This window comes from Humulus lupulus, chromosome 7 (genome assembly GCF_963169125.1).
Source record: "Humulus lupulus chromosome 7, drHumLupu1.1, whole genome shotgun sequence".
Taxonomy (NCBI): Eukaryota; Viridiplantae; Streptophyta; class Magnoliopsida; order Rosales; family Cannabaceae; genus Humulus; species Humulus lupulus.
The window spans coordinates 16,529,313-16,552,304 of NC_084799.1; the positions used below are offsets into that span (position 1 = coordinate 16,529,313).

At 37.0% G+C, this 22,992-nt stretch overlaps 2 protein-coding genes across 2 annotated transcripts; one reads left to right on the forward strand and one right to left on the reverse strand.

Moving 5' to 3' along the window:
- Positions 1 to 741: 741 nt before the first annotated feature.
- LOC133790816 (sodium/hydrogen exchanger 2) lies at positions 742 to 5,728 on the forward strand. Its single transcript, XM_062228600.1, has 15 exons — positions 742 to 1,129; positions 1,508 to 1,840; positions 1,933 to 2,051; positions 2,257 to 2,354; positions 2,521 to 2,580; positions 2,716 to 2,762; positions 2,856 to 3,050; positions 3,140 to 3,186; positions 3,354 to 3,420; positions 3,558 to 3,658; positions 3,755 to 3,856; positions 4,006 to 4,144; positions 4,229 to 4,291; positions 4,537 to 4,620; positions 5,015 to 5,728. The coding sequence occupies exons 2-15, from the start codon at positions 1,667 to 1,669 to the stop codon at positions 5,336 to 5,338; spliced, it is 1,620 nt and encodes a 539-aa protein (XP_062084584.1). The 5' UTR covers positions 742 to 1,129; positions 1,508 to 1,666; the 3' UTR covers positions 5,339 to 5,728.
- An 860-nt stretch (positions 5,729 to 6,588) lies between these two features.
- Positions 6,589 to 9,640, reverse strand: LOC133790815 (FRIGIDA-like protein 4a). The gene is made up of 3 exons (XM_062228598.1): positions 8,632 to 9,640; positions 8,026 to 8,201; positions 6,589 to 7,940 (listed from the first exon to the last, which is right to left on the reverse strand). Exons 1-3 carry the CDS (start codon positions 9,512 to 9,514, stop codon positions 6,852 to 6,854), a joined length of 2,148 nt encoding a protein of 715 aa, XP_062084582.1. The 5' UTR covers positions 9,515 to 9,640; the 3' UTR covers positions 6,589 to 6,851.
- Between the last annotated feature and the right edge of the window lie 13,352 nt (positions 9,641 to 22,992).

Below are 22,992 nucleotides of genomic sequence, written 5' to 3' on the forward strand. Positions count from 1 at the left end.
AATAATTACTTAAAAAAAAATCTCTAAAATACTTGCATAATTACATTCGTTTGTGCAAAAATGAAAAAAAAAATAAACATACTTTTTTTTTGTGGCAAAAAATAAACATACCTGAGTATCACTATCAACAACAATAAGATAATAAAATATAAATGCTGCTCAATTTGACCCCAGAATAGTTAGAAATTGACACAATAAAGATGTCATTTTCATTTTTTATAAAAAATAAATAAATTGAGTTTCATTTATTTAATCAAATTAAAGAGAAAAAAAAAAGCTTTCCCCTAAGATAAAATTACTAAACTAATAATTTTTGTAAAATTCCCGAATTGTGAAAATTAATTTATTCTCTTGCTGAGAATGTACTTCTCTTAAATTTGCATCAAATTCAGAAATAAGTTATAGATTTTGTGTAAGAAAATTATTTAAAGCAAGTACTTTTCTCACAATATTTATTTATTTATTTTCAAATTTAACTATGTTGTCTCAAAGGCAATGAGTGTTTTGTTTTGCTTGGTTCTCTTCCTTTTATAAAAGTTAAAACACGATTGTGGCTCAAGTGATAAGATCCTACAATCCAAACATATATTGACCGTCCGATTCCCACCTAAATTTCCGAAAGGCCAAATCAACGGTAGAGATTCGATACGTGAATGGTACTGAGTAAAACTGAATGTAGTGGATTAAAATATCCCGGTCCTATTCCGTTTAGCATCTTCTAATCTCTCTTCCAATTGTCCCGTCCCTTACGCTTGTCTCGTCTCTCTCTCTCTACTTTCTCTTTCTCTCTCCTTCTTCCTCTTCCAGAGCTTTCCACCTTTCAATTACTGTCTTCCATTTGTTTAAATATCATTGCGCCTTTCCTTTCCTTTTCCCCAGTTTCTCTTTTCGTGTTCTTCCGAAAATTCCAGAAGAGAAGGATAATAGACGAGTGTTTTCGTTTCCAGTTTCTGAGGATTGGTTGTTGTTTATTGGGGCTGGAAATTCGACAGTTTGATCCAAATAATCAAAGTGTTTCGATCTGTTTTTTTTTTTTTTTTTAATTATTGGAATCAATATCTCGTGTTCGCGGATTCGAAGCTTCATTCGGTACTAGTTTCTTCATTGGATGTTGCTTCGAATCGTCTTCGTAAGCTTTTTCTCTCCTCTTGTTTTTAATATAGTTTTAGGAATGTGTGTTGTTTTTTGTTTGGTTGCCTGGACAACCGCGAGAAGTTTTTGTTTTTATTTTTGTTTTCAAAAGCTCTTTCTGTTGCGAATTATGGTTCATAAATTTATATGCTAGTAAAAGAATAGAAACTCAAAGTTTGATATGTTGAGATTGAATAAACAAAGATTAAGGCTTTGCTTCTCATTCTTGATTTGATGAAGTTTCATAGAATCTTCAAGCTTAATATGTTGAAACTTGAAATTGAATAGATAAAGATTAAAGCCTTGCTTCTCATTTTTAATTCAACGACTCTCAGTTGTGACGTGCATGTTGGTTTGTTGATTCATTCTGATGCAGGATTTGTAGGGTTTTACGAAATTCAAAAGTTCCATGGACAGTTCGGAGACATAGATTGCAGATATACTAAGCTTTAAAGGGCATCTGAATCTCTTGCATTTGTAATTTTAGTCTGATAACATTATTAAGTATTGGGTGATTGGAGAATAGGCTGACACAATGACTGTTGGGTTGAGCTTTGTGGTCTCAAAGTTGCAGATGTTATCTACTTCCGATCATGCCTCGGTGGTCTCTATGAACCTCTTTGTGGCACTTCTTTGTGCTTGTATTGTAATTGGTCATCTTCTGGAGGAGAATCGATGGATGAATGAGTCAATCACAGCCCTTGTGATTGTGAGTTATCGCTTTGATTGTTCCCAAAATAATCCATACTTCATAAGTTTATTAAACTTATGAATTTTGTTCTTATGCTGTTTTGGTCGCAGGGTCTGTGTACTGGAGTTGTTATTTTGTTGATTAGCGGGGGAAAGAGCTCGCATCTTCTTGTTTTTAGTGAAGATCTCTTCTTTATTTATCTTCTGCCTCCTATTATATTCAATGCCGGGTGAGTGTTCATATTCTCGTATATCTAATTTGTATATTTAGCGGAGCAACGTCCCCCCCCCCCCCCCCCCATCCAACCTGTGCTTTTATTTTCATGCAGTACTGAAGGATCTTTTCTATTCATCTTTCACATCCACCACTTGTCAATGCAGTAATGATTTCTTTATAACTTATTATCTTGATCTTGATCTTGATCTTTGTGCCAGGTTTCAAGTGAAAAAGAAGCAGTTCTTCAAAAACTTTATAACTATCGTGCTTTTTGGTGCGGTTGGTACATTAATATCCTGCACCATCATAACACTAGGTATATCTATAATCGTGAACTTCATACGTTTGCAAATTTGGAAGACGTCCTTATTTGAATTATTTGTAGTCCGTTGGCTCAGTGAAGGAGAAAATATATTTGGATCCATTGATTAGATATTACTTTAGCATTTGTTATAACTGTAAATTTGGGTTGTTTGATGCAGGTGCTACACAACTTTTCAAGAAGATTGGTATTGATTCCCTGGATATAGGGGATTATTTAGGTACTAGCTTTGTCTCTTTCTATGCTCAAGTATCATATTTTTATTAATTCCTTCTCACACATTTTTTGTTCCCTCTTTTTGTTATTTGTTAAAGTATCACTTATGTATTTATTACATCTTTCATTTTTTTTACAGCTATTGGTGCTATTTTTGCTGCAACAGATTCTGTGTGTACGTTGCAGGTATGAAGTATGATATATCACTATCTCTGCATTTTGTTGAAAAGACTACACTACATAACTCATGCAAATTCAAATTGTTGACTGGTGTTGCAGGTACTTAACCAGGATGAGACACCTTTACTCTACAGTCTTGTCTTTGGAGAGGGTGTCGTCAATGATGCTACATCAGTGGTGCTTTTCAATGCAATTCAGAACTTTGATCTTACTCATATTGATTCGAAAACTGCTTTGCAATTCCTTGGAAATTTCCTATATTTGTTTGCTGCAAGCACTCTTCTAGGAGTGTTAGTAAGTCATTATCTCTTTCTCAGTCTATGTATCATGATTGTACGCACACCTTGTCCTATCTCTGTGTAACTTCTTTCTGCTCCTTGCAGACTGGGCTACTTAGTGCTTACGTTATCAAAAAGCTCTATTTTGGCAGGTACTCAAAATTAAAAAAAATTAAGATTTTAAATCATGCGTTGTTTACTCAATCTTCTGTGGTAGTTTTTATTTTTTATTTTTTTACTTATACTAAGAAATTATTAAAGTTATTACTTTATTATTATTATTTCTATTGGAACCTGCCTTTATATATATAATATACAGGCACTCGACAGATCGTGAGGTTGCCCTTATGATACTCATGGCATACCTTTCGTACATGCTAGCAGAAGTAAGTTTATGTTTAATTGCAACCTTATGAAGTTCTTTGCCCCTCATACCCCTCTTTCTTTTCTTCCCAGTTTTTCACAGTGAACTAATGTAATTAAGCCATAACAATGGAACTGTTATATTTGGTGTGCCTTGCAGTTGTTAAATTTGAGTGGCATCCTCACTGTTTTCTTTTGTGGGATTGTTATGTCGCATTACACATGGCATAATGTGACAGAGAGCTCAAGAATAACTACCAAGTATGATCCTAAAAATTACTATACGCTTTTGATTTTATTGATTATGTTTAGAAAACTGGTCAGAACCTGAATCTGAGTTTTCTTTTCATATTACAGGCATGCATTTGCAACCTTGTCGTTTGTTGCTGAGATTTTTATCTTCCTTTATGTTGGTATGGATGCCTTGGACATTGAAAAATGGAGATTTGTAAGTGATAGGTATGTCTACTATTTCTCAGACTATGTACACCTTATCCTTTTAATAGTAGAGCCATTTGTATGATATCTTTGACACATTGTTAACATAAAGTTCTTTCTTACAATCATCAATTGACTCTGTTACTTCTGTATTGATTTCACATTGGCAGCCCTGGAAAATCAGTGGCGGTGAGTTCAATAATGCTGGGTTTGGTTCTTGTTGGAAGAGCAGCATTCGTGTTCCCCTTATCCTTCCTGTCTAACTTATCCAAAAAGTCTCAACATGAAAAACTTAGCATAAGGCAGCAAGTAAATCTTCGTTTTTTCCCAATACATTTCTTCTTCATAATATTGTGATTAATCTACTGACTACACCAGAAAATTGTACTTTAGGTGGTCATATGGTGGGCTGGGCTCATGAGAGGTGCTGTATCTATGGCACTTGCTTATAATCAGGTATGTTTTCACTTCATTGTCCTATTGAATGTTAATCTACTTTCAATTCTATTACGAGTTTTCACAAGCAAGAATAATTCTTTTAGTCAACTTCAGATGTCACTTCCTGTTCACTTATTTTTGTTGGAAAACCCACTTAAAATCAAGAAGAGAAAAGTGTCATGTTAGAGGAACTTGTTAGTGTAGAATACCTCATTCTTAACTGTACTTATTTTTTTTTCATTTTTATTTGTTCCCAAATGCAGTTTACTAGGTCAGGACATACTCAACTGAGAGTGAATGCACTTATGATCACCAGCACAATAACAGTTGTTCTTGTCAGCACTATGGTGAGTTATCATTTATATTTGTTTTATTTATTGATTTGGATGCGACTATTATAGCATCATGTAGTCTCTACAAGTGCTGTTCTAAATTAAAACTTCTATGTACCTTTGTGTGATTGTTTGGATACTTATCACATTTATAATGGTGAGATTATAAGATGGAAGAATGTAGAGATATTTAATGTATTCTGTTTTACCAAAATATTTGCTGCTGTTGTTCTATGCAAGCTTATCTGTGTATTTGCAAGATTGTATTATCTGTCTCTTAGTTTAGTATGGATAGGTCTGAGTTAAGATGAACACACAACATATGGAGTTTAGATGAATCAGCAGTCTTTTAATATATAAAGTTTGTTTTTGGACATGGTGATGACTAATCTATTTTATTGTGATTTAGGTATTTGGTATGATGACTAAGCCTCTTATAAGTTTCTTGCTACCAAATCCGAAACATACCACTAGCATGACCCTATCGGATCCCTCTACTCCAAAATCATTCACTGCACCACTTCTTGGAAGTGCACAGGATTCTGATTTTGGTGTCATTGACGTGCCCCGACCAAATAGTATACGTGCTCTTCTGGCAACTCCAACACACACCGTCCATCGCTATTGGCGTAAGTTTGATGATGCCTTCATGCGTCCGGTGTTTGGTGGCCGTGGTTTTGTTCCTTTTGTTCCTGGTTCCCCAACAGAACGAAGAGAGCCTCAATGGCAATGATAACGCAAACAGAACGGGATCGAACTGTAAATTAGTTTGTAAGTTGTGTACATCTGGTAAGATCAACCAAATGAATGACTTTATTAAGATCAGCTTATGAAATTCTTTTGACAGAACTTGTTTTGGGCGGTGAGTTTGCGCTGTACCATATGTTGTTTTATCATATTTAGTATCATTATGCGTTGTGTATAGGTTTTTTGTTTGCCTCGAACGATCAAAGGGTGAATGAATTGTTTGATTTTGGTTTTGGCTGGCTCACTAACAAGTGGGACTGTAAGATATGAGAGCTTTTTAATCTATATTGTTTTGTATTGTATTCTTTGCCCATAAGTGTAACGTAATATTCGCATTACAATTGATGCTTCAATCCGAGTTTATTTTTTTTATTAATGCTTGCGTTGGCAAGATTATAAGAGTGCATTTGTAAGAATTCAAGTGCTTGAATGTGCTCCTTTGTGTGTCTGCATTATCTGCATTTTTCTTGTGTTCTTATATGCTTATATACAGTTCATTCGTATCTATGTTTATGTATAAACTCAAACTGATATGTTTATTAGAAAAAAAAACACTTGTATATTAAATATATATATTGCTCATTAGTGACAAAACATAAAAAAAAAAATTCACAACAATTAGACATTAAAAACGAGCAAAGTTCAAATATGTATAATTTAAATAGGATTACATAATTGTGGAGTTTCTCTAATTTTACTCTCTTTTAGTCCTGAACTTCAATCTCTGTCATCCGTAGTCATTAAGTTCTTAACTGTACTATTAGGCATCCACATTTAAATATATAACTTATTTATTCTAATCAAGAATAAATCCAAAATTTATCTTGACAAAGAATGATAAAAACTGAGAAAGTTTGTGTGTGCGGTAGCACTCGTTATGTACCATGAGGCACCTGGAAATGGAATACCAAACAATAGTAAAAAATTGTAATCGTGATACTTAGTATTTTATCTCTAGTAATACGGCCAATGTTAAATCTAATTGGGTATTTTTGTTTCGTGATAAATTCATTAAAAAATTGTCCTTTAGTATTCATTTGATGCAGAGTCTGAACTCAACACAAACATTACTACCATACTCGGATGTACAAAGACCCTTATAGCATGTTCAATACATTATTTGTTGATTTTGAAGGTTCAGATTGGATGCTTTTAGTTTCAGATTGTTACCCTTTGTAATATTTCCTCCCATAACTTTTGTTTATAGCTAAACATACTGCTAAAAGACAGACTGCATTGTGAAATTAAATTAAATAATCATGCAACCAAACATGTTCATCTACAAAATTCACAGCAAGCAGCACTTAAGCAGCATTAAGTACTACTACCAAGTATCAGACACCAATTGAGTATCCAAAAACATTTGCCAAGAGCCTCCACGGAACATCCCTGGACAATAATTACAGAAAAATCTCTAAAAGGTGTGTAGCATTACCAAAGTTGTAAGTTAAAAAAAAAAAAAACTTGCACTAAATTATGATTATCAGTTGAGACTAAAGCTAAAGGTGAAACACATAAGGTCGATTAGACAGCATTTCATAACCACTGCTGGAAGAAGCTGGCCTGTCATTGTAAGTAGCTGCCCGCAGAGGAGGATCCCCAGGATAATAAGCCAGATTACTATGTGGGCTTACATTGGAAGTGATGCCAGCAGCAGCTTGAACTGCTCCTGTAGATCCGAACTGCTCAGTCCTCCTCCCACTTGTGCCTACACTAATTCCATACAGGTCAGCTGACGAGTTCATATGTGCAGTGCTAGCTCCAGAGCCTGCTAATCCATAATGAGCAGAGCTCATATGATGAGTCTCAGGGTTAGAATTCGATAAACTATAGTTTCCACCGGCCAAGTTTGTCTGCTGGGTCACAGGTGGTGAACTCGTCAAACCATGGGATCCAGATGGTAAGTTTGTATGTAAATCGAGGATGGAGCGGGCCAAATTGTAGTACCGGGAAGAGTACTCAGTCCCCTGGCCAGTGTATGAAGCTGTTGGCTGATAGCGAGACGCTTCAATGGAGTAAATGTTTGACGAGGCACCAAAAGATGGATTTGGAGCAGGAGCAGCAGCATTAACCCCTGATGTCGGCATTCTAGCTGATAAATAGTATTCTGCGCCTTCACCCTCAAACAAGCCTTCTGCACTGTGATGCATTGCTTGGAGTGCAGCTGCTCTACTAGAGACATTCGATGCTGCGGCCATTCTGTCTGATTTTAACAAGTAATCTGTTCTTTCACCTTCATACCCACCGGCTGAACGGTGATGCAACTGGACTGTGGTTGGTGCTCTGCCAGAATAGTTTAGAGCGCCAGCAGTTGGAACTGTTCGTGGATGCTTACTTCTGTTATCCTGCCTTTTCATTTGGGTTTTAGAATCATGTAGTGTACGTTTCTGTCCGCTCTGCTGCTGCTGCATCTGAGCTTTGGCAGCAAGAGCAGAATGCGTTGGTGGTGCTCTCTCTCTCTTTTGCTTTCTCAGACTCTCAATTTGTTCTTTAAGATTCTCAGGAGAGAACTCAGATTCTAGCTTATAATCTTCAACGCATCTTATTACACTTCTCATTGCAGCTATTTCTTTATTTGCCGCATCATCCTGAATGTATGACAAAAAATTGTCAGTAAGATCGAATCTAAGATATGTGATGAAGTGAGGAACAGATGAATGGGCAAACAAATACCTTCAGTTTGGAAGAGTTATAACTGTTTTTCAAAATAGAGTTAGCAACCTTCTTGGCCTCCTGCAAATGGGCCTTAAGAAGGGGTACTGGTGGGAACTTGTCAACCAACTCAAATGTATAAATGAATCTGATAGCCTCAATCAGCTTATCTTGAGAAATAAGTTTTTGGATAAAATCTGATACCCAAAATAATAAAAAGTCAGTAGAATTGCATGTTTTCTTTGACAGTCCAAAGAAATGGAGAAGTAAAACAACACAGCAAGAAAATCCAATTTGAAAACTAGAGAACAAATTAAATGTAGTCGCACTTTTGGAATTAAATATGAAGAGAATAAGTCAAACGTATATGAACAAATGTACACAAGCAAAATATTCAATGTTGAACAACAAAGAAACACGATTTTAAACTATCACATAATTCTAACGTTGTTTTACAAACTCAGATAATTCCAGTATGAGTAAGAGTATTACTTTAACATTCTAACACATAAGCATAGAACAGAAATGATAATTGCACATATCTTCCTATAATACAAGTAACAAATCAACAACAACAACAACAAGAAAAGAATTGACTATTAGTTGGAATGATTCTCCAAAACTCACCAGAGGCTTTATCAGAGAAACCAAGAGACCGAAACATCTCAGGAGCCTGCTTACGCTGCACAACAGTGCCAACAAGATTCAAAATCTCATCCATATTGTACTCCCCAGCCAACCCATAACCATTCAAAAGCAGCAAGAACCCCCAAACCTCCATAGAATTCACCATTTCCAGATTCATCTTCGACTTCCAAACAGAAGAAAGTTTAGATGCCTCTTCTTTAACTCGACCATTTATCAAAGGTCTCACATTTATCAACTCCTCCAACAAAAGCACACTACTTCTCCTCAAAGCACTGAGCTCGGGATCAACAACTCCCGTTTTCAATCCCGGTGGATAAAACCCTTTAATGGCATCCAAAACTACTTTCCCAGAATCTTTCAAACCCTTAAGCGCATGTCTAACATCTTCACGTATCGATTCATGCTCTTTCAAATTCTTCTTCAGATAATCCATCAAAGATTTCCCATCACGTACAGGAATCCCATTGGCACCCACTTTCGCAGGCAACGATTCATCGGGTTTGACTTGGGTTTTCGGGGTATTCAATTGGGAATCTGTTGTATTCAACTTGGTTTCTTTGGAATCAATTAGGGGTTGAAGGGTTGAGCTCAAATGTTCTTTCTGGGAACTAGGTTCGGATTTTTTGGTTTTGGGCAATTGGGTATTTTGGGGCTTTTGTGATTGTTGAATTTCGTCGAGTTTGGATTGGATTGAGTTGTTTATGGATTGGAGATGGTCCTCGAGGTCTTGCCATTGGAGGGTGAAACTGGCGACGGCGGAGGCGTGGGCCTTAAGGAAGTTGAAGGCTTTGCGGATTTGTGGGTTATTAGGGTCCGAAGACGATTGAAGTTCCGACGGGCTTTTGTCTATGGTGGTTGACATGGGTGGGTTTGGTGGCGAAGGAAGGGTTGATCTTCAAATAATTGGGAGTTGCTTCTACTGGTTAACCTCCAATCCATGCATTGCAATGGGATTATGATCTATGGCTCGCTCACTCTCCAAGTCGGTCTTCTTTCGCTTTCGTCTTCTCTCTAATAAACGTCATCACACTTTTGAATCATCAAAACGGCAAGTCGTTTGGTTATTTCACTAAGCTTTTTTTTTCTTTCTTAATTACTATTTGTAATATTTATTTATATTTTTAAAAGAAATTACATTAATGGGTTAAAATGTAACAAAATTCATATCTGTCAGACAAGTATGCTCAACACTTTTGAGGCCTTAAGCATAAAAAATAAATTTTGAATATTTTTTTGGACCTTATTTGTATATAAAAAATTTATTTTCTGCGGTTATTTCATATTAAAGATTACTTTTTGAGGCATTTTTTTCATAAATATTTTATTTGGGCCTTTTTCTCATGAAAAATAAAAAAAATTATTTGTAGCCTTAGCGAAAGCCTAAATGACTTTATGACTGAGTCCACCCTACTGTCATAAAAGCAAGATACTCGCTTAATAAACGTGTTTATAATCCACAACAATAAGAAGTAATAAGGACAAAGTAACATCTTTAAACTTCTAATTATTATTTTTTTTGTGCTATTTAAACTTCTAATTAGATACTCAAAAAATTCTCTTTTAAAAATATTACAATCAATAACGATACTCCATTACACAAAAATATTATATCACTAGGCAAAGTTTATATTCCTAGCAAGTTATCTCCCAAATTTTTAACTTAGAATGTTTACTATTTAAATTTTATTATATTTACTACTGCATCTTCAGTCCTTTAAAAAAAAACCAAATTTTTTTAAGAACATAGATATGATATGAGAATTAAAATATGTTAAAACTCTAATTTTTATTATGTGAGGCCAATTAAGAAAAAACATATTACATGTAACTAATAATATACAAATAATTGGCCCTGATCGAAACACTCGTTCTCTTTCTGATTGATGGAACCTAATTTCATCGTGATCGTCAACTGATTCAAGTTGGAGATCTGCTTCGCTTTCTTCGGATTCAGTTTGATCAAACCACACCGGCGTCGATGGATTCAGAATTATCAATGGCTGCCTAATGTCTTCAATTTGGTTAGTGATCAATGCATGGTGATTGTTGTCGTTTTGATCAGTAGAAGAAGAATTACAAAGTGAAACGATCTTTTGGAACCATGAATTGCAACAATAGCTCCCATCAAACACCGTTGTTTCCAAAACATAAATGTACGATAAAAAAGGCCATGATCTAGATCGACTGTCTGGGAGTCGTGCGAATACTCGGAGCATTGCATCATTGTTTAGAGTGGAAATTAAGGACTGTGATTGCACTTCTCCACTCCCAACAGGAACGTCACCGCCGTTCATCTTTGGAGAGGAAATAATCGCAAGCTTTATTAGGTAGATGTGGATCGGGTGAGCTTAGAGGCAAATCGACTATGCGAGTTTAATTTTGTTAAGAATTTTAACATATTCTGATGTTATTCTCTCCTCAGGTATGTTTTATTTGTTTTTTACGAGTAAAGATTTGGTGATAATTATATTAAACAATTATAAATGATTTTTCGGTAGTAAAATTCGGTAGTTTTGTTGTCTTATATTTGATCAAATATATTCATCAAAATTACATTTAATGTGTGTTAATTCATCTTGTGGTGGACTTATAATTCAACTTTATGGGGCGAATTTGATTTAAAAAAAACATTATAAGCAAACAAAATTACTAAAAATTGAGACAAACTTTTAAGATATATATAAATATTGAATATCAAACCATTTAAGTAAAAATAAGTACTAAATAATATAAAATATACACAATACAATAACATTTTAACAAAAAAATCAATTTTCAAATCATTTTATAATACATTTCCACTGCTGAAACAAGTATATAGAAAGCTATATATATTATGTTTTTTTTTATTGGGAATTGTTTGGATAGGGAGATTAAGTAGAAGAGAATTAGAGCAAAAGTTTGATCTTGATAAACAATATGGGAATTTTTTTTTTTTTATGAAAACTTGTATTTATATAGTATTTTATATTATTTAAAGCTAACAAATTAACAACAATAAGATTTTTGGCTTAGATGGTGAAGCTAATTTGTAAATATTTTATTGGCAATGGTTCCAATTTTGGGAGTCTTGTACATATATATATATATATATATTTTTAAATAAACTACACATATATAAAAATAATTACATATTTGGTGGGATTTGAATCATTGTCATTAAGATTTATAATAATAAGCTTGGCACGAGGCCAAAGTCTTCATCTTTAAATACCAGTTTCAATTGAAAATATAGGGTTTATACTTTTTTGGATCATGTGTTTTGTCTCATTATCTGTTTGGACCCCGTGTTTTGACAAATTATTTTTTGGACCCTATATTTTGTGAAATTGTTAAAATAGAACCTTAAACTCAATTTTGATGAAGAAAAAATTGAATATAACAACACAGTTTTTAAGCAGAATGATTTTATTTTTGTTCTGAATTGTTAATTTGGTAAATTATTTGTAATTTTAGTTGAGAAAACATTGATCAAAATCGGATTTAGGGTTCTATTTTAACCATTTTATAAAACATAGGGTCCAAAAAGTAATTTGTCAAAACACAGGGTCCAAACAGGTAATGGAAAAAACACAGGGTCCAAAAAAATATTAACCCGAATATATATATATATTTTAAAAATACTTATATATATTTTTCTCAATGGGGGCGGCCATTCACTCTCGTCTCTATGTGAGTCCGCTCTTATGCACCCCATCAAGATAATTAAATATTCATTTTGTCTGTTCTGGTCTAGCATTGTTTATTGTTACACCCAGCTTTCGAGGCTTGAGGTTATGACCTCGAAAGTTGGATTCGTCAGGTGTGAGCTCGCGATGCGTGGCCTCAAAGATAGGCAGCCTCGAAGTCCTTATAAGCTCGAAAAATAGAACATCGGATTATATCCATTGTCGGGTAGCCTTTGATTAAGTGGCCCGAACTTGGCATGGGTGCGAGCTTGGAATAAGGCAGCCTCGGTGATATTTACCCACTCCGAGCTGGTCTTGGGGAATGTAATACAACTCGTAATTTACTCAGAGACCTAGACTGGCATGATGCTAATTGCTAATCTCGAACGACTTAGTGAGTCACCTGAAGAGACGCAGTCCATGCATTCAAGAAATATTTATTGTTGTAACTTCCCTACAATAAAGGGATATTAACTAGTCGGTTATACGCCCCCTGGTCTTCAGGGGACGTTTCCTTGTATATAGGAGTTACAAACTTTAAAGTAATTAAATTTATTTATGCATAGAATAACTTCCTGAAACGTGTGAGATTGTATTTTGAGATCACCTCTATAAATAGAGAGGTCATGTACCTTTGTAAATGACCGAAATTTTGTGATCTTGGGAGAACCTCTGGAGAATTCATTCCTGAAGAATTTCCAGAAATTTCCTAAGTCTTAATAACAAAGACTCGTGGACTAGGCAGAGTTAACTGCTGAACCACGTAAAAAACTCTCATTGTTTTACTGTGTTATTCTTGCCATAGTTTTTACTGTTTACGTGCTCTACATTTTAAGTTGACGAAAAACAGCGTCAACAGTTTGGTGCTTTCATTGAGAGCCTTAAGTAGTACGATCCCTGAACAGCTATGGCCGCAAATGATCAAAATATTCCTAAAGAAAACTATCCACGACGCCCTGGGAAGCAACCAATGGTAAATCCGGAAAATGAAGAGAGAAGTGAGTCCTCCGATTCTCGAGGACCTCCAGCACCTCCAACCCCAAGGGATGATGAAGACATGTACTATAATCTTGAACGATACGTCCCCATTGTGGAACTTGAAAACCGACAGCTAAGAAAACAGTTGGCTGAGGCCAATAAGCGGAATGAGAAGTTGGCTAGGTTAGCCGCGGAGGCCCAGGCGGCTCAGCCCCCACCTCCGCGTGAGAACCAAGCCCCACCTCTGAGGGACGTGCATGTTCCTCCCCGCAGGCCTCGTGGGCGACCTCGAAAAAATGTTGCCACAAGGAGACCGGAGTAACCTCCGCTACCGGCAGAGCAATCCGCTCCCTCGAGACCCCGAAGAAGTACTCGGGTTAGGGCTCCGGTTAATTCAACTGCGGAGGTACCATCGGAAACTGGGAATAACCGAGCCCCTACAGAGGCGCGAAATCAAATTCCTTGTAACACGTAGAATGTTACCGACCCAACTCGAGCGAACTCAAGGCCATCCAGACCTCGAAATGGGTGGCAGCCACCGTCACCCATGCGATTCCCTCCATCGCCTATAAGATACCCTTCACCGCCTCGCAGGAACGCTCAACCAGTTCTAGATGATGAGGAAAGGCGTGCAGGAAGGAAACAAGGAAATAAAGAAGCCTTCAGGGAGCAGAGAGGCGCCCAGCCTACAAGAAGTCAAATGTCGCGGTCTCGCACTGCAGAGCCGAGGCAGCATGAAAGAGATCCATCTCGGAATAATCATGCAACGAGCCTCGCCAGTGATGATTTAGGAGACACTAGATCAGTCAGCGTGTATGATCAAGGTCGAAGAAATACTGGAAACCATAGGAACCGCTCCGACCTGCGGGAACATCTGAATCAAAATCGGGGTAGTGGTAATCCATCGAACCCAGACCTGAGAGATCACCTAAATGGGCGCAAAGATCCCTTGCGAAGGTGCGAGCCTGGAATTGTGATCAATGATAGCCAATTTCAGGCAAGACCCCCTGCAGACCCGGTTCAAGAAAGAATTGATCAACTGGAAAAGGCCTTTAGGCTCTTACAAAATGAGCGAGGTTGGAGTCGGGATGAGGATTCTGACGAGGAGCTCGAACCATTTGCTCCCCATATTTTCAACACTATAACGCCCTGGTTACCCCAGAACAGTTATGGTGAACAGTGAACTGGAAATTTGACTCGCTACCTGAGTCCTTTGGTTAAAAACGTGATCTAGGTACCGTTAACAGGTTAAGGTGAAAAACCAATAAAAAAGAAAGGGTACATTTCATTAAGTAGATAAACTGCTCATGAGCCTTTTAAAATGTTTACAAGTAGTTCGTAATACAAAAGAGTCGCTACAGTTTCAAATTTACAATCCCCGCAGGCCTAAGCGGCAAAAATAGGGTAAACCCCTAGTCCCTCTGAGAACTCCTTGACCGTGGCGGTCAAGCGGCCCTGTATGTACTTCACATCACCCAAGCTCTCCACTCAAGGCTGGCCAAGCTTTTCCTTTCCTTTACCTGCACCACATAGCACCCATGAGCCAAGGCCCAGCAAGAAAACATACTAAAACATGATATAATATCAACAACGATTATAATAACCATTCAGGACTATCAGACCAACAAATAGGTGACAATAGCCAAAAGTCACAATAATGAGCATCGCTCCCTCTAGCCATGTGACAATAGGGTCACCAGGGCTTAACTGATAGGTGATTCTTTCATAAACTTGGTCAGGACAGGTGTATGGTGATTAGTCACCAACATAACCTTCCTCACGACTCTAGAGTCGAAACTATGGACAACGTCCCTTAGCCATGTGACAAACGGTCACCGGGGTCATATACCTTGGCTATAGTCATCTGGTCGTAGACCAGGCAAGCGCTTATAAGTTCTTCGACCTTAGGGTCGGTCCCGCATTAATTCCATAGAGCCATTCAATGCGTGATCATCGACTTTAGAGTCGGTCCCTGACTAGTCAGTGACCCAAACAGGTAATCAGCGTTCGCTAGCATTTAACATGCAATCCATGTCCACATAAATCAACCAACATGCCTCAATATCAAACCGTGCGTGTCATATACCTATACAGGGTGCAACTGTATTCATACATTGTTTTCTTACCTCTGGTTCGAGTGAGAACTATTATATGAACGACCCCTGAGAACGATCAATCTTTGAATTCCTTGACGGTCACCTGGTCATAACCAAATTATAGAATTTATCAATAAAAATGATAACCGAGGGTTCCCAAACCAAATCCCAGCCCCCGAGACATCAAACACTACCCAACCGGGTACTAGGTCCAACCCCGAGGCCTATGGCTTGAATCCCCAAGCTAAAAACCACATTTTAGCAAAATTGGCCTTAAGGGTCGCGGCCCCCCTCTGCTGCGCCGCGGCGCGCCCCCAAACAGAGAGGCTCCCCATCTGCCAGACGCCAAGGGCCGCGGCGCTCCCCTACTGCGCCGCGGCGCTCAGCCCAGAATGGCTAAGTCGGCCACACGAACCAATTTTTTCCCCTGCACTTCTTCCTCTCAAACCAGTCCCTCCAACCCTCATAAAACCTCTTCCTAACACACAATTTAACCCCCAAACAACTCCCTTAGCTCACTCACATCAAACCCCAATCAAACTAACACCAAAACCCCCTTTGATTCTCACTTCCCACATCAAAATCCATGAATTAAAAACCAAAGATAAAACAGAGCACCAGCTGTGATATATAGTCAAAACTCACCTTGAAACTAGCTTTAAACCTCCCACACAAGCTAAAACAAGTGCTCCAACCCAGCCTTTCAATTTCCTTTGGTTGAAACTCCACCAAGAACCCAAAACCCTCAAAGAGAAGTGAAGAAGATGAAGCAAGGAGAAGGTACGGGAGAGGAAGATGAGAGTGCCTCTGTTTTGTTCTGTTTATTCCACCACCTTCTACAGCCACTAAACATTATATATATCCTCCCTAAAAAGACCAAAATATCCTTGTGCCATCCAAAGCCTCTTAAACCAACTCAAGGGAAAAATTGGTACATTCTGCTAAACCCGTTAATTATAATTAACGCTTCCCAATCCCCGCTAATCTCAATATCCTCAAACACCAATAATTCTTATCCCGTTACCCTAAAATCCCCGGTAATGCCATAACCATATATATCACCCCGAGACTTACCCCGAGTCCCGAGCTCAAACCTGTTATGACAAAACCGATAAATCACGTTTAAAGATCGTCTCATGTCGGAATACTCGAACCAATCCACATTATAATGTGGTCTCACAATATATCATTAACACGCAACCAAATATTCAATTATACCCTCAACGGGCCAAATTACCAAAATACCCATGTAAACAAATGTGGACTCACATGCATGCATTTAACATCATATCATAATATAATTCTCATAAGCATGCATAAACACATTTAATGGCATAATTAAACAGTTATGGCCCTCCCGGCCTACTAATCCAGCCATTAACCATAATAGGGAATCTGGGGCATTACAAACACTCCATTTCCTCAAGGGTTTCAGATCCCTCATGTCCCACTTTTTGAGGGGAAGTCCGACCCGTACAGCCATCTGAGTACATTTAATACCATAATGAGAGCAAGTAATGTGGGTTACGAGCTCAGATACATGTTATTTCCAGCATCGCTTACAGGACCAGCAAAATCTGACTTATGACTTACTTTTTTGACTTCTCTCTAAGCACTCATTTTATAGACTCAATTAAGTCATTTAATTTAATTAAAAAAATCAATAAAATAATAGTACCCAAATAAAATAATCAATAAAATTAGACCCTATACCCATTTTAAATGATCCACTTTAATTTTTACCCACTATTTTTAATTCTTATTTTATTACCAAAATTTTCAATTAATGTACCCATTATATCCCTTCAATTACATATTTTTTTTCTCCTTAAACACACTACAATTAGAATGCATTTCCAATTTAACTATAATATGATACATATAATACACATTACATTAACACTTAAAACTATGTGCTCAAATAAGGGTAATTTGAGAAGTGTCATGATAATAATGGGTAAAGTTCAACTAAATATATTTAGTGTCTAATTTTAGTTAACTACTCCTAAAAGTTGGTAGTTCTCAACTTTTCCCTTTTAAAGCCCTAGGTCGAAATTATCATGGCCCGTGAAATTTCACATTTGATTATAAGCCAATTGGACTTAAAATCAAGACCTGTATTATTTTCTATCGATTTAATTAATTAAATAATTATTTAAATCCTTTATCAAAGTAATTATTTATAATTTGAACCTTGATTTAAACTTATTTATTAATATCGATACCAATTTATCTTAATTAATAAATCTGCCATAATTTCTCTTTTCTTCTCAAAATTACACAACTCTGTGAAACTATCCAAAATTGACATGGTCAACTTTGATAATTCTAATTGATGATTAAATCAATTAATTGAGACCATCTAGATAATTTTATCCAAGGTACAATGGGGATCATGGGCCTATGAAATCAAGCTCCAATAAGTTATCATAAATCTAACAAATAAATTTATTAACTTATTAATTCCTCGTGACTTCACTATAGACTCGGAATTGCACTCTTGAATTCATAGAACGCTCTATAACAAATATACATACACTATTAATTATCCATTGTTACAACCATAATTGTCACTCAATCCTCTATAGACGGTCTACAATGAGATATGACTAAAATATTGTTTTACCCCTCATTGTATTTTATCCTTAAACACTTAGTTCCTTGTAAATGATATTTCAGTAAACTAATTTAATTACTGAAATGAAATCTCTATCATTTAACACCTTGAACCAAACTAAAAAGAAACCATCGTTTCACTTCTTCATCAGAAGCTATAGATGTTCATATCTATGATTAACACTCCCACTCAGTTATACTACCGAGTTCCCAAGATATAAGTATGGGCTAGTCCGTAGGGTAAGCTGGTAACGAACAAGTAAAAAAGCTCAAATAATACAATCAGTTAGAATACTAACCACTTAGAATTGAGATTGAATTGGCTTATGGTCAACTATATGATATGACTAGAATAGATAATAATGGTATGTTTATCTATCTTATCACTGTCAATATCGGTCCTGTCCGATGTAACAAATACATTTGATCTTATCTACTTTGCTAATGTTCTGGAAAGAATATAACACTGTAATGTGTAAGTAGATCATGTCGTAGATTGGCAAGTCAGTGTAAATCCCGTGCACTGACTAATTTTAGGACTAACTTATTTTGAACATATAATCATATTTATATTCCATTGTGATTACGTCACTATAAATAAGATTAGCTATATGCTCGAGATTTAATAGAAGTTTATATTAAACAAATAATCATAAAAATAAAACATGTGAGCAAAGTGATTAACCAAGTCAAAAAATGATTTCTATTCTTTTATTGATAATAAAATAAGATTACAAAGAATTTAGGTTTTAATTTGGACATAAAACCCCAACAAGATAGACCACAGGAGAGATAATATTTAAACTTTACTGTAGTTGGTAGAAATCAATACCTGAATGACCCAAAAGAGAAGGGAAATTTCAGGGTATATGCCCAATAATATGGGTTAATTTAAAAAAATGCATTCATAATTTACTATAAGAAAAATCTGACACTTTGTAAATTTGGACACAATTACCCCTCTCATTACCAATATTCTTTCTATCTCTCTCAAACTATCTCTCAAGCTCTTTCAACCCCTCTTCGTTTCTCTACCACGATGGCACCACCACCACTACCTCCTTAAAGTGGCAAAACACCACTTTAAAGCCACCGTCGTCCTTAACGTCGTCCTCTCTATTGCCACTGTCAACTCCCATCACCATTGAAGAACCCCACCAAGAACTAATCTATTTTTTTTTATGTTTTAATTATTCAAAATTAAAACAATAAATTAAACTCCTAAGAAAATTCACTTAAAACACTATATTTAAGGTGTCTAAGACACCTATGCATGATTTATTGGGTTTGATCGATTTTTTTTTTCCAAATCTAAAACTAAAATTATGCAGGATTTTGAATCAAACGATGCTGCAGTGATGCTCCAGCAATCATCCAACGATGGTCCAGCGATGCTTTTCTAGCGATGCTTCTCTAGTAATGTTCTAGTGATGCACCAAATTTTTGATGATTTATGAGGTAAAAATGATGCTCTAGCGATGCTATTATGATGCTTCGACGATGTTCCTGCGATGCTGTAGCGATGATGTAGCGATGGTCCAATTTTTCTATGATTTCTATAGTAAAAATGATGTTCTCGCGATGCTATTACGATGCTTCTTCAGCGATGCTCTTGCGATTCTGTAGTGATTCAAATGCATTGTTGTGACGATGCAAATGCGATGCTCTGCGCTAAAATTTGACGAAAATTTTGGTGATGCATAACTTTTTGCTTAGATGTTAGTTTTAGTTTATTTTTTTTAATCATAGTATTTTTTTTCGAGATTTACACCTTTAGAATGTTTATAGCCTTAAAATTTTGATGTAGAACACAAAAAATTAATTATGGGTACTTCAATGGTTATGGGTTTATCTGTTCTCTTTGTTTTTTAGATTATCGTGAGTAGAGAGGATAAGAAATGAGAGAAAGAGATGGTTAGTGAGAGAGAGCATACCACCATGGGGAGGAGGTGGTGGTGGTGTTTGTAACGCCCTGGTTACCCCAAAACAGTTACGGTGAACAGTGAACCAGAAATTTGACTCGCTACCCGAGTCCTTTGGTTAAAAACGTGATCTAGGTACCGTTAACAGGTTAAGGTGAAAAACCAATAAAAAAGAAATGGTACATTTCATTAAGTAGATAAACTGCTCATGAGCCTTTTAAAATGTTTACAAGTAGTTCGTAATACAAAAGAGTCGCTACAGTTTCAAATTTACAATCCCCGCCGGCCTAAGCGGCAAAAATAGGGTAAACCCCTAGTCCCTCTGAGAACTCTTTGACCGTGGCAGTCAAGCGGCCATGTATGTACATCACATCGTCCAAGCCCTCCACTCAAGGCTGGCCAAATTTTTCCTTCCCTTTACCTGCACCACATAGCACCCATGAGCCAAGGACCAGCAAGAAAACACAATGAAGCATGATATAATATCAACAACGATCATAATAACCATTCAGGACTATGAGTCCAACAAATAGGTGACAATATCCAAAAGTCACAGTAATGAGCATCGCTTCCTCTAGCCATGTGACGATAGGGTCACCAGGGCTTAACTGATAGGTGATTCTTTCATAAGTTCGTTCAGGACAGGTGCATGGTGATTGGTCACCAACATAACCTTCCTCACGACTCTAGAGTCGAAACTATGGACAACGTCCCTTAGCCATGTGACAAACGGTCACCGGGGTCATATACCTTGGCTATAGTCATCTGGTCGTAGACCAGGCAAGCGCTTATAAGTTCTTCGACCTTAGGGTCGGTCCCGCATTAATGCCATAGAGCCATTCAATGCGTGATCATCGACTTTAGAGTCGGTCCCTGACTAGTCAGTGACCCAAACAGGTAATCAGCGTTCGCTAGCATTTAACATGCAATCCATGTCCACATAAATCAACCAACATGCCTCAATATCAAACCGTGCGTGTCATATACCTATACAGGGTGCAACTGTATTCATACACTGTTTTCTTACCTCTGGTTCGAGTGAGAACTATTATATGAACGACCCCTGAGAACGATCAACCTTTAAAATCTTTGACGGTCACCTGGTCGTAACCAAATTATAGAATTTATCAACAAAAATGATAACCGAGGGTTCCCAAACCAAAACCCAGCCCCCGAGACCTCAAACACTACCCAACCGGGTACTAGATCCAACCCCGAGGCCTATGGTTTGAATCCCCAAGCTAAAAACCACATTTTTAGCAAAATTGGCCTTAAGGACCGCGGCCCCCCTCTGCTGCGCCGCGGCGCGCCCCCAAACAGAGAGGCTCCCCATCTGCCAGACGCCAAGGGCCGCGGCGCTCAGCCCAGAATGGCTAAGTCGGCCACACGAACCAGTTTTTTCCCCTGCGCTTCTTCCTCTCAAACCAGCCCCTCAACCATCATAAAACCCCTTCCAAACACACAATTAAATCCTCAAACAACTCCTTTAGCTTACTCACATCAAACCCCAATCAAACTAACACCAAAACCCCCTTTGATTCTCACTTCCCACATCAAAATCCATGATTAAAAACTAAAACGAAAACAGAGTACCAGCTGTGTTATATGACCAAAACTCACCTTGAAACTAGCTTTAAACCTCCCACACAAGCTAACACAAGTGCTCCAACCCAGCCTTTCAATTTCCTTAGCTTGATTTCCCACCAAGAACTCAAAACTCTCAAAGAGAAGTGAAGAAGATGAAGCAAAGAGAAGGTACGGGAAGAGAAGGGAATTGCCTCTGCTTTTACTCTGTTTATTCTACAGCTTTCCAAGCCACTTAAGTCACATATATCCTCCCAAAAAGACCAAAATACCCTTGTATCATCCTAAGCCTTTTAAACCAACTCAAGGGCAAAATTGGTACATTCCACTAAACCCGTTAATCATAATTAACGCTTCCCAATTCCCGCTAACCTCAATATCCACAAACACCAATAATTCACATCCCGTTATCCTAAAATCCCCGGTAACGCTATAATCATTAACAACACCCCGAGACTCACCCCGAGCCCCGAGCTCAAACCTGTTATGACCAAACCGATAAATCATGTTTAAAGATCGTCTCATGTCGGAATACTCGAACCAATCCACATTATAATGTGGTCTCACAATATATCATTAACGCACATGCAAATATATAATTATACTCTCAACGGCCAAATTACCAAAATACCCCCTGTAAACAAATGTGGACTCACATGCACGCATTTAACATCATATTATAATATAATTCTCATAAACATGCATAAACACATTTAATGGCATAATTAAGCAGTTATGGCCCTCCCGGCCTACTAATCCAGCCATTAACCATAATAGGGAATCCAGGGCATTACAATGTTGCTGCCATGGTAGAGAGAGAAAGTGATACGATGGCAATAGAAGAAGAAAGATAGGACAACATATTAGAGAGAAATATGTTTTTTGTTTAATGAAAAAACAATATGGTCTAATTTTTTCTAAATGGGCTATTTTTGGGATGAACTATAATTTTGATAATAAATCTGGTAGGTCATCCTTTGCCACTAAATATGTTACTCAAACAAAATACAAATTTTTTAACACAGTACGTTCTATAATGAAACTTGTCACATATCGTATTGTTAGAATATTTGGTTTGCATTAAACATCATAACACATCAAAAAAGTTATGTTTTTTCTTCCAGTCTTGTCTACCATTTCGCCAGATGAGTTTGCGTTTATTTCTGGTTTCTTTTAAGTTAGATGACAGTTGTAAAACCCCCTATAAATAAGTCTTATTATCTCAGTTGTTCAGGAGGGATAAGAGTACAGATTTCATTTGTAACAATAGGAGCTATTTTCAGAAAGAGAAAGAGAAAGAACTTGAGAGAAAAACACTTGGGTCTTGGGTGAGAGATTTCTTTGTACATGGTCAAGTGTACTTGGGGTTTTGCTTGGGTTCAAGGCATTGTAATCCATTAAGTGTAGAAGTTCTCTAGTGGTGACAAATTGTAATCTTCATTGTTGTTTCATAGTGCAGAGAAGAACATCTCAAGA